The 18,617-nt window shown below is 41.8% G+C and overlaps 1 protein-coding gene across 7 annotated transcripts in view; it reads left to right on the top strand.

The window, feature by feature from the left end:
- Positions 1–18,617, top strand: part of LOC119656894 — a 269,184-nt gene that overhangs the window by 155,183 nt on the left and 95,384 nt on the right. For 6 of the 7 annotated variants that reach the window (XM_038063568.1, XM_038063571.1, XM_038063569.1 and 3 more), the window contains exons 4-5: positions 12,069–12,178; positions 12,679–13,936. In XM_038063568.1, the coding sequence (XP_037919496.1) occupies positions 12,069–12,178; positions 12,679–13,936 (1,368 nt within the window). Of the gene's footprint in view, positions 1–12,068; positions 12,179–12,678; positions 13,937–18,617 lie in introns of those variants that run through there. The other variant, XM_038063574.1, reaches the window with a different exon arrangement.

Genomic DNA, 18,617 nt, shown 5'->3' with positions numbered 1-18,617 from the left:
GATGTGATGGGGGCTGTTTTTGGATTAGTGACCGTGAATGATGCTGTGGTGGCTGTTGAGATGAAGGCTGTTGTGGATGGTGCATTTGGGGTTGTTGCGGTTGCTTATTGGCCGATTGTGCTTGCGTAGGCTGTGATTTGGGTGGATGCAGTTGGGTGGAATTTTAGCAGCTGTTGGATTTGGCTTTACCAAATTCGACTGTGATTGCGATGCAGTTCGATATAGGCGTGGGAACTGAACCTTTCCTCAAAACTTCAATTATTTAGGGGCGAATTTTCCTCGGAAAATTCCTATCATCAAATTCATCGGCATACTTAAACTCGTCGAAAATTGATTTTCCTCCACTGGTTTTGGCCTTTTGGGTGGTGAGCTTCTGAAACCTGGAAAATACTCGCGAAATGCAGCAGTCGCCGAAAGTCACTTGTACTTTTCTCACTTCACCACACGAGTGATCGATCCGATAATTCTGTTTTCCGCCAGCTTTGTTCCAATATGAGAGATACTTGCTTTGTTGCTACAAAAACTCTGAACAACACTTTTGTAGTTTCTTAAAGACTATCGGAGTCATCAATTTGTAGGTAAAGTTACAACAATTGACAGGTTAAATTACATTTATTATTTATTTGTTTATTTTAAATATATGATTAATTATTTGAGTATAAATTTTATTGAGGAGAGTCATTCTCCTCCTTGATCTTGTCTGTCTCCAACTAGCAATTTTCACTGTCAAAAATTGTTTTTCGATGTCATGGCCACCACGATTCGCACTTGCATGCGACCGAAGTTCCTCGCTCGTCACAAGCTCCATAATAGCCTCCAATCTTGCACAGTAAACCTAAGGCAATCAAACACTACATTCTCCACGCCATATAAGTATTAGGCAGTATGGGAAATCGTCGCGCCCAAATCGATGTAGATATATACGATCACCTTCATGTCCGCTCAAGAATTATGTTAGCTCCTGATTCAATTCCCCGTGGCTTCATCTAATTCACCATAGTGCGGTATGTCCAACGACCAATTTGTGACTCGTCCCATCTCTTTTGGTATTTTGTGACAGATTCTCGCTTTGTCAGTTACCGTCGAAATGGGCTAGACTCCTCCTGCTGCTATCGTGAGACGGGAGCCTTCGTTCCCTAGGATCTGGAATATTTTTCCCCTGGAGATCTTTAGTTTGACCAGTGTCTCAATGATTTTTTTTCCATTTTGCACAGTTGAACACATTCTTCGCATTTAGTGTTACAATCACACAGCACTTGTCTTCTTCTATTGTAGCTTGTACCAGACCAGTCACTATATTGATTGCGTCGACGGATGTTCTCGCCTTACGAAATCCGAATTGCTTGTCAGAAAGTTCTCCTCCCATTTCTGTAATTGGGAGCAACTTGTTGTATATCACTCGTTCGAATAGTTTGACAATGATATTGACCAGACATATCGGTCTATATTAGTACGAATCACCCAATGTTTTACCGGACTTCGGAATGAATACTTCTTCTCTAAGGCAAAAATTTGGGCAAACATACTTGGTGCTGCTCTGGTTGCCACTTTCAAGGCAATGTTCGGAATTGCATCCAGCTTATCTTATTTTAAATGAGTTTATTTGCTGTCTCCACAACTTCCTCACCAACCACTACAGGAACTTAATCGAGGTTTGTGTGCACTGCTAGAGGAGGAGAGTGTTCACTATATTCTGCGGTAACTTGGAATTCGGTGGGGAGCGGTGTCCTTTTAGTGCTACACTACGACTTATATGCGCTACACCATCCATCTGAGTCAACTTCGGTACAGATCCTCTTGCAATGCTCAGCTTCGCTTTTCATGATAGCTACTTGCCATTTTTTTGCACCCCAATGTATGCATGTTAAAAATTATTGAATGGTGGTTTCAAGAACACAGAAACTGGCCACGTCATAGTTTCGGCTGGGGGGCTGCGATAGAAAAGGGCTATCGATGCAAATCGTTACCTCAATGGAATTTTTCATTCTGTTCTGCTGCCTTAGGATCAATAAATTCCCTCAACATCATTTCATCGTTCAAACGTTACTCATATAGAATGCAAAGCTATTTTCAATTTAAAAAAAAATGACCTTTTTTTGCACTGACATCGACCTCAATGGATCACCATCTAATTTTCGCTTTACTTGCATGTTGCGTCTGCGCTTCCCACAGGGTATGAAAGTCGCGGCCCCCCAAGTTTAATACGACTGCTTATATAATCCCCTCTTCCTTTCCCGCGAAACCACCTCAAAGCATTACTTCGCAAGGAGGGGTAAGCTTTAAGCGAACAAACCTTCCGTTCTTCGTGTCTTCCTAGCGCGTTCCGCTTTTTCAAGTCCCTTCTGTATACTTTTAATTTTGGATTTCACCGTACAGCAGTTTCCATCTGAATTCAGCATTTCCCCGACAATCTTCTGCGACCTTATGTTGATTTTCAGAGAGTCTTCGAAGTTGGGCCTCTCTGAGTAAAGTCGTGGATAGTGGATCATAACATTCTCTGGGTCCTCAAGTGTGCACGTTCAGGATAAAGGGAGAATCATCCAACCTGAATTGATACCGATACTTCCTGTAACCACCATGCCCTGTCAGGAGTTGGATCAGATGGCAGTTAATCTCGCCGTGTCGTCGCTTGATCAAATCCTCAATACAAGGAATCAAAGTGTGACTCCAGCGACTCCTCTGCGAGTTACCCTACCATTGCTGCCACTTTTCAAGCAACTCTCGCCTTGCCGCCTTTTTAAGGTTTTGTGTAAACACAAAACCTTATTAAAATCGGTTTACTGTCTGTCTGTCCGTCTGTCTGTCTCTTGTTTTTTTTTTTTTGAGAAGGTGGAAATCTTCAAAAGACATTGGTCTGGACACATCAGCCCACTAACCCACCCACATTACCCACTAAAACCACTCCCGACTTCCTCCCTGCCCCGAGGAACCACCATAAGGTATTACATCACGGGGCGGAGACAGCTCACTCTAGCTTAATCCCATTTCTTCTATACGCGGCGCACGTGACCGCGTTTTTCTCCTTTCCTCTGCCTTGCGCAATTTATCTTGAATTGATGCGATCATGGAGTTGACCGTATCCCAATTCTTTTGATGTGCTAGCATTTTCGGCACCAAATTTTCTGGTACCAGCACCTCTCCTAGAGTCTCCTCTAGGTTCCTCCTTTCTTCCACAAATCACGAACAGTGGAAGAATACATGCTCTGAGTCCTCTGGGACTCCATCGCAATTTGGACCGTCGGGTGAGGTCTCCAATTTAAACCTGTGAAGGTATTGGAGATATCCTCCATGTCCCGTGAGAAACTGGGTGAGATTATAATTAATCTCACCGTGTCGTCTCTCCAACCACTCCTTGATGGCAGGAAGGAGCCTGTGAGTCCACCGACCCTTTCCCGAGCGTTCCCACCGCTCTTGCCATCTATTTATAGATCTCTCCCTCTCAGCCTTCTTCGTCTGCAATAAGGGAGAGATTAGCTTCGCATGGTATATATTTGCCATCTCCTCTGCCAAGATGTCAATCGGCATTATTCCAGAGATGACGAATGCTGCATCATCTGAGACAGTCCTGAAGGCAGAGCATACCCTCAGAGCTGTCCTCCTGTAGACTGCATTCTGTTTGCTAGTGTTAACTGACATCCGCAACGCCTCGCTAGAAACTGGGGTTGCATAGAGCATGATTGAGGTCACCACCCTGGCTATAAGCAACCTAGAGGTATGCCGTGGCCCTCCCACGTTCGGCATCATCCTCGCCAGGGCCATACTAGCTTTGGATGATTTATCACAAATATACTGTACTTGTTGCTTATAGCTGAGCTTCCTGTCTATCACCACCCCCAAGCATTTGATGGCCAGCTTGGAAGTGATGATATAATTCCCGACTCTAACACAGGCGTAATTTCTCTTCCGGCGCTTCGTGATGAGGACCGCTTCCGTTTTTTCCTCCGCAAGCGTCAGACCAGAGCTCTCTAACCAGCATTTGACAGCACTGATTGCCTCGCTTGAGTATAACTCAGCATCTTCGTGATGCTTTGCGACAACAACCAGTGCAATGTCGTCAGCGTAACCCACCACTGTGGCTTTCTCCGGAAGGAGAAGATTAAGTACATCGTTGTTCCGTCTGTCAGTCTGTCTGTGTGTCTGTCCGTCACACGCATTTTTCTCGGAGACGGTTATAGCGATTGACACCAAATTTGGTGGAAAGGTGGGAACTGTGAACCCTCACGCATACAGTAATTTACATCCTTTTACGTCGAATTTAAGGGGGGTCCCCATACATGCAAAAGGAGGGTGTAAAATTTTTTTTCATCAAATATAGTCATGTGGGGTATCAAATTAAAGGTCTCGATTAGTACTTTTCAAAGCCGATTTTAGTTTTGACATTCATTGGAAGGGTGGGGAGCGCGGGGGGTTGAAAGTGATCACTTCTTTAAGGGGGCCATTCTCAGAAAATGCCAAACCGAAAAATCTAAAAAAAATCAGGAGGCTGCCACTATATGGTGCCTGGGCTCCGAAATACCTTCCATGCCGATATCTGTTTAAATAAAGTTAATAATAGTATATTACTACAATTTTTTGTAATTGGTTAGAAACCCCCCTTAAGTTCATCCTAGTACCATGAAATTTTGCAGTGATATAGGCCATAATATAGAGCATGATCTTACCAAGCTTGGTGGAAATCGCACTATTATTAACAAAGTTATAATACCTCAAATTTGTTGCTTCTTTGAAAATTGAAGACTATGAATGCCAATATCACCCGAAAGTGGATACTCTCACATAATATATGGATATATTACGTGCTACGTACTAAGAAATACACAAAACCTTTCGTACCTGAAGCGTCCAGCTTCCGGTTTCCCGACTTGTTATATTCTGTATCCTTTTCAGGTGGATTCATTCTTCTTTTCTTGTACAGACACCGTGCCTCACTTGCCAGAATGTCTATCGGGATCATTCCCGCAGTAACACATGCTGCGTCGCCTGATATTGTTCTGAAGGCGCTGCAGACCCTTAGCGCCATGTTTAACCTCCTCCGATTACTCTCATACGCTAGTGATTTCTCCCAAATTGGTGCCGCATATAATAGTGTGAAGCGAACCACTCCGGCTACAAGTAATCTACGACTGTATTTTGGGCTTCCAATGTTAGGCATCGTCTCCGTTAATGATACGCTAGTGTGCTTTCTCCCAAGCATAGCCCAGGTGTTCCTTGAAATTGACTTTAGCGTCAATCATCACTCCCAGGTCCGCCCACGTCTTTAGATTGTTTCGCGACGACAACCACAGCTAGATCATCTGCGAAATCGATTATCGTGGCCTCCTTTGGCACGGGAAGGACCCCCATTGTGCATCACGTTCTTCCGAGGAGCTTAGTTAAATAGCTAGTCACACCCGTTTTAGCTTTTTAGCCACTCCCAGCTAGCGGAATTGAACGCATTTTTTGACTCCAACGTCATCACGGCACAGCATTTATTAGATGACACCGCGTCTGGAGCCAGCTTCAAAACAACGTTTACGACGTCGATCGTTGAGTGGATTTGTCGAAATCCAAATTGTCTGTCCGGAGATATCTATTGTAAATGGCTCTTTCGAGCATCTTTCCTACCGTGTCGATGCGGCAAATCAGGCGGTATGATAATGAATGCGATGGTTGCATATTTTGCTTCGGGGGGAGAAATTAGTTGTTGCCTCTTTCACCGAGCGGGGAAAAACTCCTTCTACCAGGCATGTTTTATATACGCTGATGAACCAATCGGGCTGGTGTTAATAGCGAGTTTAAGAGGTCTATTGGGACAGCATCCAGACCGGAAGCTTCATTATCACCAATTCTCCCGGGAATCTGCCCAAGTTCCTCCTCAATTACTGCAGGTATAGTGTATACGTCCACGTGTCTGTCTGTCTGCCTGTCTGTCATACGCACTTTTCTTCGCAACGGCTATAACAATTGACACCAAAATTGGTGGAGTTACATCAACCTACGTCAAATTAAGGGGGGGGGGGGGGTGTTAGGGTTGAGACAAAAAAAAAAAGCTTCATATCGAAGGTGCCGAACCCTTACTTTCCAGCTTGCTTAGTTAGTTATAATACTTATACATAAAATTCAATATTTTTGATTCGTCGATATACTTCTACTTCAGATTATAATTAAGGAGGCCCACATTCATGGGAGATGCAGACCGCTACATAAACTTGATTTAATTTTTCGATCATCTAAGGCATACAAGGTTGCTGACTTTTCCTAATACTTTCTAGACTTGTAAAACCCAACAGTACGAATTTCTCTTATAGACCGTAAAAAGCGATATTAAAATCTTATTATTATTTGTTCTCCGTATACCATCTCCTATGTTCGTATTATATTTGAATATACCCTAACAAAAACTTCACAACTTTTCACATCACAATCCCCCCCATAAAACTCTTATTACAAAGGATATCATCGCAAATCGATTAAGGATAATTATCCCATCATCATTTCTACACTCGTTCACTGACCCTGCGACATAAGTTCCCAATAGCACATTTCATCCCCAACGGCTCCTAATATCACTATTGAAGTCATGTAAGTGATAGATTTCCATGTGCATGTATACCCAAATTGACTTTGTCAGCTCGACCACCCGGAACGGGAAGGACCATCTCAGGCTAGCATCCCTGATTGATAGCAACACACAATAGAACATATTAAGACAAAACTTTTGATTGAGCTGTAGAATCTAATCCCACGCAAGCAAATGATAGGTTTTATGATGATCCGCTTGCAGACAGTCCAGCTCCCTGCGTGGGTGTAGATTAATGGCTCCGTTCTGTGTATAATAGATCCAAAAAGCAAGAACAACTCATCGGACACAATGTGTGTCGTTGGGCAAGATTTTATGGAACATGAAACCGAAGGATATTAACAAATGTTGGAGATGTTTTTTCCTTAAAATAAAGTTCAAGAGAAATGATCAGGAATGGTTTTTATAGCTTGTTTTCTGGATGGCAATAATATCAAAATAAATATGTATAAACTTTGTTGCTTGATAAAAGTTTGCTATCTAAGAGATATAATTCCTTCCTTTTGCTGGAGGTTGCCGTTTTCTCCTTAAGTATCATCAGATCAAAGTGATTTATTTATAAATTTCTAAATTTATCTAAAGAAAGATAAATAAATTCTAGGCAGATTTATTTTTCCTTTTATAAAGTTGGTCGTAAAGCCGGAAAATTTAAAAGTGTTTTTTGCATCTTTGAACAACAATGTTCCCTCTGCTACTTTCAATGTATGATTGGACCTATTAGGGTTTAGTCCCCAGAAACCTTGTGCCGCGGTCAATTTCAAGAACACGGATACTTTTAAGCCTTTAGATTCAAAAACTGTAATGCATCAACAATAGTAGACTTAGTTACTGTGGCCAATTTAGTGACGGGTTAATCCGCAAGAGAGTTGATGTCTGTGATATAAATATTTATATGGCCAAGAACCTCCGTGAGCCATGGAGCGACCCATAGATGATAAAAGGTAGCAAAACATAGCTGGGGTGACATCATTCAGACACCTAATAGCGCGAAAGACATAAAGTGGAACATTAAAATGAAAAGGTCATTAATCGCATTTAGTAATAAAATAATCACGACTAAATATACAACAACGAAAAAGCTCTCATATTAGATAAGATGCCCCTTAGAGCAGAAAGAAGGAACAGTTGGTAAACTATTTCTGATTCAAAGGTATTCATTCATTAGTGTACCACGCTTCCGCTCCCTATACCCAGAAAGTGAATTCTCTTCATAAAACAATTTAGCTAATGGCTTAATGATGAAATTGCGGAGTTGCAAACTACAAGGTTTAGTATATCCTATCAGCTTCTGAAACTTAGTAATACCAAATTGAAGGAAGCCAACAAACGTATGTGAGATAATCTGTCCGTACATTAGGTGACGTATCTTTAGAGTATAAACAGGAAATCACTAATGACTTTTTAGATGTAGGTTGTGGTTGTATCTTCTCGGGAGGATTCTTTTTTTTCTTCAGCCTTTTTCCCGTTCTCAAGCGGGGTCGGCTCATCGTGATAGGTTTTGTTAGTTGGTATTGTTCACCATCGACTTCGATGTTCAGCCCAATCTTGGTACGTGAATTCTCATTAGCACGAATTGCGTGACCATACCATCGAAGATGCCTCTCTCGCAGTTTTTCCACGGTCGGTGCAACCACATAACGATCACGGATATCCTTATTTCGGATGTGATCAAAACGTCTCACGCTACTAGTCCAACGCAAGATCTTCGCCTCCATTACCGGAAGACACCATTCATTGTCTTTTATAGTCGGCCAACACTCAGAACCATAGAGGGCGATAGGACGGACAACATTGCGGTAAATTTTAAATTTTCACTGATACGTCGATAACAAAACGCACTAGTTGTGGAACGCTACTTCATCCAGGTTGCGTTAATGCGTGGAACAATTTCATAACGCAGTTCTCCATTGGCTGATAGCGTTGATCTGAGGTATTTAAATCGCTCAGTTCTACCTCATCAATGGAAACTTGTTCGAAAAAGGGGTTCCCGAAATATCGGTATTTGCAAAGATAAAAATATCAACACTAGCGAATAAGAAAAAACAAGTTTTCTGTTATTTCTAAATACTGTGGGATCACACTGTTGTCAATGATCACAGCGTTAATCACAATAGACCCGATCTAGATCTGCTTCTCTCAAGGAAGAATGAGCGTGCTTCATTGGACCGGAACACTGTTGAAAAACAGCAAGCAAAATTCCGGAATTACGGTCTCTTGCAGGCGATATGAAGCAGGCTTGGAGACTACAAAAGATCGAAGTAGTTCCAGTGGTAAATTCAGCGGGATAAGTCCCACAAAATTTAAATAAAGCGCTGAAAACGTTTGATCTAAGGGCCGGGCTATACATGGAGATACAAAAACCGACAATCCTTGCAACCTGCGGTATAGTTCCAAGAGTCCTGTCCGGCTTAGTGGCTTAGTGGGCTTGAGTCTCGATTCGTACTGTTTTCAAGTTAAAATCGATGTCTCTATAGTTTAGAACCACCGCGTCACTGCCTGAAGTGTTTGCGACAATCGGGGATGTAGAACTACATGTTGGTATGGTGGGGCCTTTGGATGCTACCTTCAGTCCATCCTTAGGTTGATCGCCCCTCGCTCCGGTTGCGCGGGAAGAGGCTTTGTGGGCGTTTTAATAATATATATATATATACATAGTATAGCCATAAGTTCTGTCAGTCGATGTGTATAGTGAGAAATGTTAGGCCGCCGAAACTGGTAACACTGCGGACGGAGAGTACGTGACTGTACCCCACTTCCATCACACTTTCAGGTTCCGAAGGTCAGTAGCTCGTGAACGACAACATAATGAAGTTCGGTAACTACGAAAAAAGAATCGCGATTAACGCGTTGCACCAATGGGGGAATACGCTGAAAAAGATTCATAGTTTGTTAAAAAAGCTGCCGGTAAACGAACGAATCGTTTTTAGGACATTAGTTCGATATTGCGAAACAGCTGATGTGAGTGACAGGTCGCGGGGGGGGGGGTTCCCATACACCGTACGTCCCCCGAATGTCATGCATGCTGTGCGTGAGCGTGTTCGTCGCAATCCTCACCGCAAGTAGAAACGAATGTCGATTAATGAAAAAATGTGTACCATCGAGGAAAAATTCAACCGACAAAATGATGGAGTATGTGAACATATACTGTAATTAAGCCAAAGAAAATGCTCCACGAGTCCAATGTCGTCACCATCCGACCTCTGTCATGGTATGGTGAGGCGTCCCATATCACGGAGTAACTGATATTCATTTTTGCGAGACCGGCGTCAAAACCAATGCGAGCGTGTACGAAAAGAGCCATTGAGTGAATCTATATTCGCTGGAAAGCCGTAGTGCTTCCAGCAGGACTTGGCCCCCGCTCACAAAGCCTAGATAATTCAACAGTCGTTAGCGGCGCATGTTCCGGACTTCATAGCCGCGGATGAATGGACCTCAGGCAGCACAGATTTGAATCCTCTGGACTACAGCTTTTGGGCTAAGTTAGAGGAGACTATCTGCGATCGAACTTACATCGATTTGGAGAGTTTGAAGGCCAGCATTGTGCATGCAGCTCGAGAAATGCCGCTTCATACTATGCGTGAAGCGATCGATGCATGGGCTCACAGACTCCGGGCATGTATAGCTGCTAGCGGCGGCCATATTGAATAATTTTTTTTCCTCGTTTGAAAGCTCTATGTTTCCTTTTTCTAATGGCGTACTTTTCGGTTGATTTGGTTTATTACTTCGTGAGCAATAAAGATTTGTTTGACTGATAGAAATTATGGCTATACTATGTATATAATAAAATAAAATGACAACTCGGAAAGGAAAAATAAAAAAAAAGATAATCAACAACAGTTTCTATATTAAAATTAAAGTCCCCTTCTCTTGAAAGTTGTTGCAAGGATATATCTTATTTCTTTTCTCATAAATCATATTAACCTCCACCGCCTTTTACGCGGCGGATCCTCGCCATTAATCAATGAGTAAGCGCCGAATGAGAGTCTAAGGTTTCATTTCACATAAGGGCGACGTCAAAGCGGCAGTTCTTGTAAATTTTCCACGGATTGTCATCCAAACTGACGTCGACGAGAACACATGACACTTGGCGAGTAGATCTTTTGCAAGGATATTCGAACTTTGAGTTCGGCTTTTCAAGGCGACAGTTTTTCACCGAAAAAATACCAACGAATAATCGACGACCTCTATCTTCCCAATTTCACTCTTGTTATCGATCTTGGCTGGAAACTAATGACTTGGACACACTTTGAATTATTATGGTGGGACATTTTCAATGTGAAAGGAGGTCACTTTTCCGGGATCACTTTAGTGAGTAGTGTCTTCTACAACATGTGTGGAGACTTGAGACGCGATTCTTTCGAGTACAAATGGACGTCATCATCAAATTATAGGTGACTCGAATTCTATTTCTTGTCTCATGGTCGGAAAAATACCCCAATGATCTTAGCACTTTTCGAGTGCGAGCGCCAACTTTCTACCTAAAACGACATTCGTCGCCAAGCACCAGCTTTCAGTTGTCGATCACAAATGGTTTCCACCCAGACAGCAGTCCAGCCAGATCCCCTTCATGCACAATATTTCGCTTCAGCCAGAAACAAGCGTCAGGAATACATTTCGTGTACTACTCAACATGTGAAATCTATGTGTAAACAACAGCAAAAGAAATTATTAAAATAAAAATATTTTTGAATTGCCATTTGAAAATGAGTGAACGTCGGATGTCAAATAGGGAATTGACAAAAGGTGCTGAAAGCAGCCAAGTGGGAGAAAAATAAATTTGCTGTATGAAAGCAAATGAGTCTCTCATACGCCCACGCAGTCCAATTGTAGGACACAACCAGCTCCATCCTATTTGGGTCATATTTTTTTCTTCGCGGACGTGGGTACTACCGCTTTCAATGGATTTTCATATTTGGTGAAACAGGGTTGTGGTATACTAGTAGCATTTAATGAACACGAACAGTTCACAATGCGACAAAGCCACAAATCGTAATTAATAGATTGGAAAGTTTTCAACTGGGACCTTTCATTCGATAACACCATAGCTGGCAGCGTATTATATCATGCAATCCCTCTCCATAATTTCCACCCTTTCATCAACTTTTAAGATTAAACTTGCTGTGATCTTGGGGCAATTATATTACGGAACAGCCAACACGGCATTTACACAGTCACAATAGGATCATATATTTATAACAAAAGCATCTAAAATCTGTAACACCACTACTACATAGAAAATCTCAAAGAAAGCTTTGAAAACAAAATTAAATTATCATTCAATACTCCCCAACACTTGAAAGGGTGTAAGCCAATCTAGAAAGATGATAATTTAATTTGTCTCCCAATCTTCTTGGGTCTTTTGATGCCCTACCCTGGTCCCTTGTGAATTATAGTGAGCTTCCTTTCGTATTTTGAGTTCCTTACTTAAAATTCTAGTCAACCCTCCAAGGAATTCCGTCTAATTGAATTATGGCACCATCGTCTTCTAACCATTCTCTTTCAATTTCAGGTTATTTTTTCGATTGCGTACGAATGATAGTAGCAGCGGTGATTCAAAGGATCCAAAAAATTCAAATGGAATTGTGTATAGGATGTCTTTTTTATTAAATATCATTAAGAGTAAGTACATTTGCTTTATTATTACATCAATCCAGTGTTGAGTGGTAAAATCAATTCCGTTGTGTAAATTCAGCAATGGAGATTCCACCGTTTTTAACTGAATTTCAAATTGAAACCGAGACGAAACTCGTTGACACAGTTTTCAACTAAAATACCCTTTTAGTGGTTTTAAGACGCAAGCCTAAAATCGCTTGACAAATTGCATCTAGTTATGTGATTCGGAGAGCTGCCACATGCCCGTCCTCTAATCGAACTTTACAATACAATATATCTGTCAATTGAGGGCCCCGTTGGGCAAAAAAACCATTTAGGGACTCATTCCCAGGGGCGGATTTCCAAGATTACTCCCAATCATGTTCACTACTCTTTCAAGTGTCATAATGTCGCTTCTGAAGCGCAAATATATAATATCTTCCAAATCCCAGCCATCGAAAAATAATCTATCTTCATATATTCTCAACATCCCTTACTAACACTATTTCTCACCCTTCTACTTTCAGATTGCCATCTATTCCTAAAACAATCAACGGGTGTTCTAGACTACGCCTCGCTGCCACTCTACAGTGTAGATTGTGATGTACATTTTCCATCCCCCGATGGAGGAAGTATCGACGGTATAGGAAATCCATCGAGGACATCATCCCTTGTACCGTCCGCTCGCCGTCCGGGGCTTTTAGTTCAATTAACGCGTTTAAATGTGCCATGTGATAGCGGTGGGTATATAAAGTTCGCGGAGTACGCTGCACTTTGCGGAAAACTAGAGGAGCTACGTGCTAACGAGAGGACGTATCACTTTAATATGCACAAAAACACGAGTGTGCGTATCCATAAGAATCCGATGTTTAGCTTGAAATTTCAGTTAGTGGATTATTGTTATAATATGTCGTTAACAGAGCAAAATGGGTCGTTTTATATGCATCCTGCGAAAGAGTCGCTCGAGTGCTACTTTCGAATCCACCTTCCGTACGGGAATAGGATCGAGTTAAATTTAGTAGTAAATAATCGAAGTGTAGTTGACGCTGGCGTGAACCCGAGTCCGCATAATTACGATAAAAATACAACCTTTCGAACTAGCAAAGCCAACTTGACGTCAACAAAGGACTACAGCAAAAACGATGTTATTTTAGATGAATCCATGACGCACATTAACATAAGCCTAAGTGATAGCGGTAGGAACGGAAGCCGTAATTCTAGTTCTAACGAATTTTTAAGTAGCAGAAGTGGAAGTAGATTTAGTGTTTCCAACGAGAACGCCCTCTTGTTCTGCAACGGACTGCGGATACAAATCCACGAATTTCCCACGTACAAATGGTCATATTGTGTAGACGAGTGGAGCGGGACGAAGCGCTTTTCTCTCATTTCCCAAGGCAACACGCTCGTCCTGCACGTTGTTAAGGTGTTCAATTTGAACGAGGATATAGTCAACAAGGAGAAAAGTGGTTCTAATTCAGCTTTAGGAGAGGAGCTTACTTTTAGCTCGGAATTAGGCGTAGGCCGTGATGGACCGAAGGACTCGAAAAGTGGCAGTGGCACTAGTTTGCCCTCTCTATATTTAGAATATACAGCGAAACCCATCCCCGAAATAGTATCGGATTGTGCCTTTGGTTGGGTGGCAATGCAACAATTTTGTGTGACGACAGCAGATGTCCCTCTCTCCTGGCTCCAGAGTGAGGAATATTGCGTAGGAAAGGGTGGACATCTAGCATCAATACGGTCGGAAGCGGAACAGAAAACTATTGATCAGCTATTGTTGAACAGGTAAGTTTGTTAATTTCGGAAAGTAAATAATTTGTGTTGCTTATGGAGTACGAACTGATTTTAACAGCAAATGTGTTAGTTCCTGTAATTTACTTTCTATGAGCACGTATAGTTAAAAATACCATGTGCGCCATTCACTCATAATTATTAAGGATAAATGGTTCAACATTCCCCAAATTTGCTTTGAAAAACATGATCTTAGGTACTGCCTCTTAAATTTCATCTGTAATTCATTTGTGCCAAGGGAATAGTTTCCAGCATAAAGTTTGCTGTCATCAATGATCGAACGTCGCCACCTCTCAGTCTTGATGAATGTCAGAACATATAAGGGGGCCAATATAGACTCGTCACGATCACCTGAAGAACGTGATCATTGATACGGCCACAAACATACTTGGCCCCAGCCGCAAAAGGAGTCGGAAGGGCTGGTTTGACGATGAATGTAAGCTAACAATGGAACGGAAGAATGCCGCATACCGAGTAATGTTGCATTCCCAAAGAACGCGGGCACGCGCAGAGGCTCACCACAAACTCCAGCGGAGAAGCGATTTCACAGACGGAAAAAGGAAGCCTGGGATAACCAACAAGTCTGTGAACTAGAAAAATACAGGGAGCAACCGCAACAGGCACGGAAGTTTTACCAACAAATCATCGATGCTCATCCTGCCGAGACAAAGAGGGAAATCTGATCTCCGACAGAATGGGCATATTGGAGCGATGGGTTGAGTACTTTGATGAACTACTGAACAACCAAAACGTCGGCGAGTTGGAGGTCCCGCCAACTGAAGACGACGGACAAATACTGCTACCATCAAGTATAGGAGAAACAGTCCGTGCACTTCATCGGCTTAAAAATCGTAAGTCGCCAGGAGCCGATGGAATTACAGCCTCCTTGGTTAAAGATGGAGGCGACCAGTTACACCAAGTGGTTCATCAACTTGTGCTGAAGGTATGGGCAGCGAATCAATGCCTGACGATTGGCAACGAGGCATTATCTGTCTCAGTGCACCAATTAAAGAGGTATAAATTTGCTGAATACCATCTATAAGATATTCCCTACTACCTTGTTAGGCCGGATAGCCCCATACACCCAGAACATCATTGGCCCATACCAAAGAGGCTCCACTCCAGGCAACTCAGCAACTGATCAGATTTTCTCTGTGCGGCAAACGATTTGAAAACTGTTGGAATATGGACATCAGTTGCACCATCTTTTCATCGACTTTAAAGCTGCCTATGATAACTCCTACACGGCCATGAGAGAATTCGGTATCCCGACGAAATTAACAAGACTAACTAGGCTGACCCTGACCAATGTGCGTGGCCAGATAAAAGCAGCAGGATCACTCTCAAGATCATTCAACATCACCAACCTCGAGAAAGTGATCCGTGATGCTGAGGTAAATGCAAGAGGTACGATCCTCTTGAAGTCCACCCAACTACTCATCTATGATGACGATATCGGCATCATGGGAAGATCCACCCGAGACATACAAACTGCCTTCATTCAGATCGAGTAGGCGGCGATTGGCGCGAGATCTTAGGCTGCACATCAATTAAGGCAAGAAAAAGTATATGGTGGCAACGTCAGCACCGAAAACCAACCAACCGCACTGGTCAAACGGGAAGAATAAAGAGAGGAGAATACATGATCATTTCTCCTATCTAGGGTCGATAATCACAACCGACAACAGCTACGATGATGAAATCCGCGCACGGCTGTTGTCAGCCAACAGAGCCTCACCATAGGGCCAAAGCTCTTACTTTACAAGACAATGATTTTGCCAGTCCTCATGTATTCCTCGGAGACTTGGGTTCTTAGCAAGAAAAATTGCGAACTCTTGGCCACGTTCGAGAGAAGAATCCTCCGAAGAATTTTTAGCCCCTTACATGAGGATGGACGATTCCGTAGCCAACATAAGGATGAAATCTATGAGCGATACCATGACCGTGAGGTTGTGGGTCACTTAATCTGTATGGATGAGGATGATCCCACCCGGAAAGTCTATAAGGGCAATATCTATGGTAGAAAAAGAAGACGAGGCAGACCTTACCTATGATGGAGTGATGGCATAGGTCAGGACGCCAGACAGTTTTTAGGGATATCGAATTGGTGGACCTGGGCGCAAAAGCGGGATGTCTGGAGTTCCTTATTAAGGCAGGCCTAGACCGGATACCGGTTGTTGCGCCGTTGATGATGATGATGATAAATGCGGTCGTTATTCTTGCCTCCGGTGGCCGCCACACGTTCATTGATCCGCCTTCACATTTGCGCATTCTGCCAAAACATCCTTTTGGGACGAGGCTGAGGAAGGCAGACAGCTTTTAGGGATATCGAATGGTTGGACCTCGGCGGAATACCGAGATGCCTGGAGTTCCTCATTAAGGCAGGCCTAGACCGGATACCGGTTGTTGCGCCGTTGATGATGATGATGATGAATATAAGGGCTGAGCTCAATTTCCTACTACTATTAACTTGCTATTGTGCAACATATTTCCATTTTCACTATTTAGCACCCTTTAGTTCCTCTACTATCCACCTTTTAATTCCCTACTTCCCGTCCTGGTATCAACTTTTTTGAAAATGTAAATTAATAGATGACAATTTTATCTTTTTTTGTTAAATATTCTTGAAACCAAACCTCTCACTTTTTAAATTTCCCGAAATCGCAAATTCATTCCAATATTTTCAATTTCAGTATATAATTTTTTTCAATATTCAAAAATGATCATTAATGTTTTCTTTTGGCGTTACTTTGGCCATTTTATCAAATGCGTTTTTAGCGTTCGTGTCTGACTAAGGTGAAATCTTATGAATGCAAATTTTTGTTGTTAAACAGAAGCCGGTTGAATGAAGGACGGCTGAGCTTGACTGCGATTCGGAGTGTTGAGCTCTGGAAGTAAAATCGGGCAGAAGGTGGAACGATAGCTAAGTAGAGTAGAAATTCGACCTTCGCTTTTTTGACATTCTTCTAAACGTATTTTTTTTTGGAATGTTTTGGACGTGTTTTATTCAAATTCCGAAGTTTTTTCTTTCCGGCGTTCTTATTTGGAAGATCCACTCAAATTAGGTAGTAAATGCACAAAGTGAGAATCAGTAGTTCGAGATTCAAGCTTTTCAATTGCAAAGGCGAGAAAAAAAATAATGTAAGGGAATAGTTGAAGATCAACACCGAAGACATATTGTAGAAATGACAAAATGAGAAATCTATTTGGAGACCTTTTCACAAACCGACCCAAAATGCTCCAGGGATTAGCTCACAATTCCTCTTTTCTTTTATTTTTTTTTTGTTTGTTTTCCTTTATCATATTTTTTTGATTTATTATTTATTTTTAGGTGTTTCTTACATTTAACGGATTTGATTACTAGAATATAGTGGCATGAAGTCAGACTAAGTTTTTCCCTCTTCGCCTTATCCTCGCTAATCCGTGTCTGAAACTGGGGAGCTGCGGTGAATCCTCTCTTTTGATCGCGGCATTTGGGTCCCAAATTTTATGGCTTGACACACGATTTAGGTTGAGTGGTTTCACCCGCTAGATTTGTGCGTGATCCCCATGTTTGTTTCGTATTTCAATCAAAAGGAATATTGAGGCGTGGGGAATTGAAGTGTCCAAAAGGACCCCCTACATTCCCGAGCCTAGCTAACACAAAGGCATGCAAGCACGTATAGACGGGAGATTTTAGTTGACCTTCAATATTTGTGTATTTGCCCAACCTTTAAGGTTTTTGGCATAGTTCCCCCTGTAGATCGACTCCGGCAATCAATCTTTTGGCTATCCCCTCAATCTGTTAAGTAATTATCAAACTTATCAAGCACTAGGATACAACAATCTTGACGAACACTGATATCGTAAGGTAATTGGCTTCAAAATTCATATTCCCAACCATACAAATTCTATTTTCGTTCTTTTCCTTCATGCCATAACGAATAGTCCTCTCTCCAAAATATTGTGAGAAAATTGACCAATGGTGACATCACGGAAACTAGAATTATATTGGCTTTGCTATGAGAAGAAGAACGGTAATCAGCTTATAGATTACTTACGTTCACTACAAGATTCTTTCTACCGATTATGGGTGATCTTTCTGAACCTCGGTGGATGAAAGTGCAGAAACAAGCTTAGTTTTTTCTATGAGTTTAAATAAAACCCTAGATTGTTATTCTTCCTGGGATAGCTGATAAAATGTAGATATTTTTAGGGACATCCGCAAAGCAGTTGCCATATTTTTTTGAGTTATCCTGTAAAGAAAACTTTTTAAATTTGTACTAACTTTTTAACTTTCAATCGTCTACAACGACCCTACGTACAATTATGGTTATTGAGGTCATAAAGCATCTTACTCTACATGTAAAAATTAAATAATAATAATAATAAGAGTTACATATTTCAAAATATCTAATTCAATAGCCAAAAAATCGAACATTTTTATAAAAAAAATTAAAACTGGAGTATCTCGAAAACGGTTCAGTTTACTTTTTGTAGTCACCGGCAAATGCATAGACACAATTTTTGACCCTAATAGAGTAATTCTCCAAAACAAATTATTGCTGGTGCTTCCACACCGGATTCACGGTGAACCCTACGAAGACTGAACTTGTTACATTTACCAATAACATTTAGGTCTAGTCTTAGGCTACCAAACTTCAACGGAGGTGGAAGCTTACTTTTCCTTCTTTTT

The sequence above is a fragment of the Hermetia illucens genome, chromosome 5 (assembly GCF_905115235.1).
Source record: "Hermetia illucens chromosome 5, iHerIll2.2.curated.20191125, whole genome shotgun sequence".
Lineage (NCBI taxonomy): Eukaryota > Metazoa > Arthropoda > Insecta > Diptera > Stratiomyidae > Hermetia > Hermetia illucens.
This window is presented reverse-complemented; position numbering and strand designations above follow the sequence as displayed.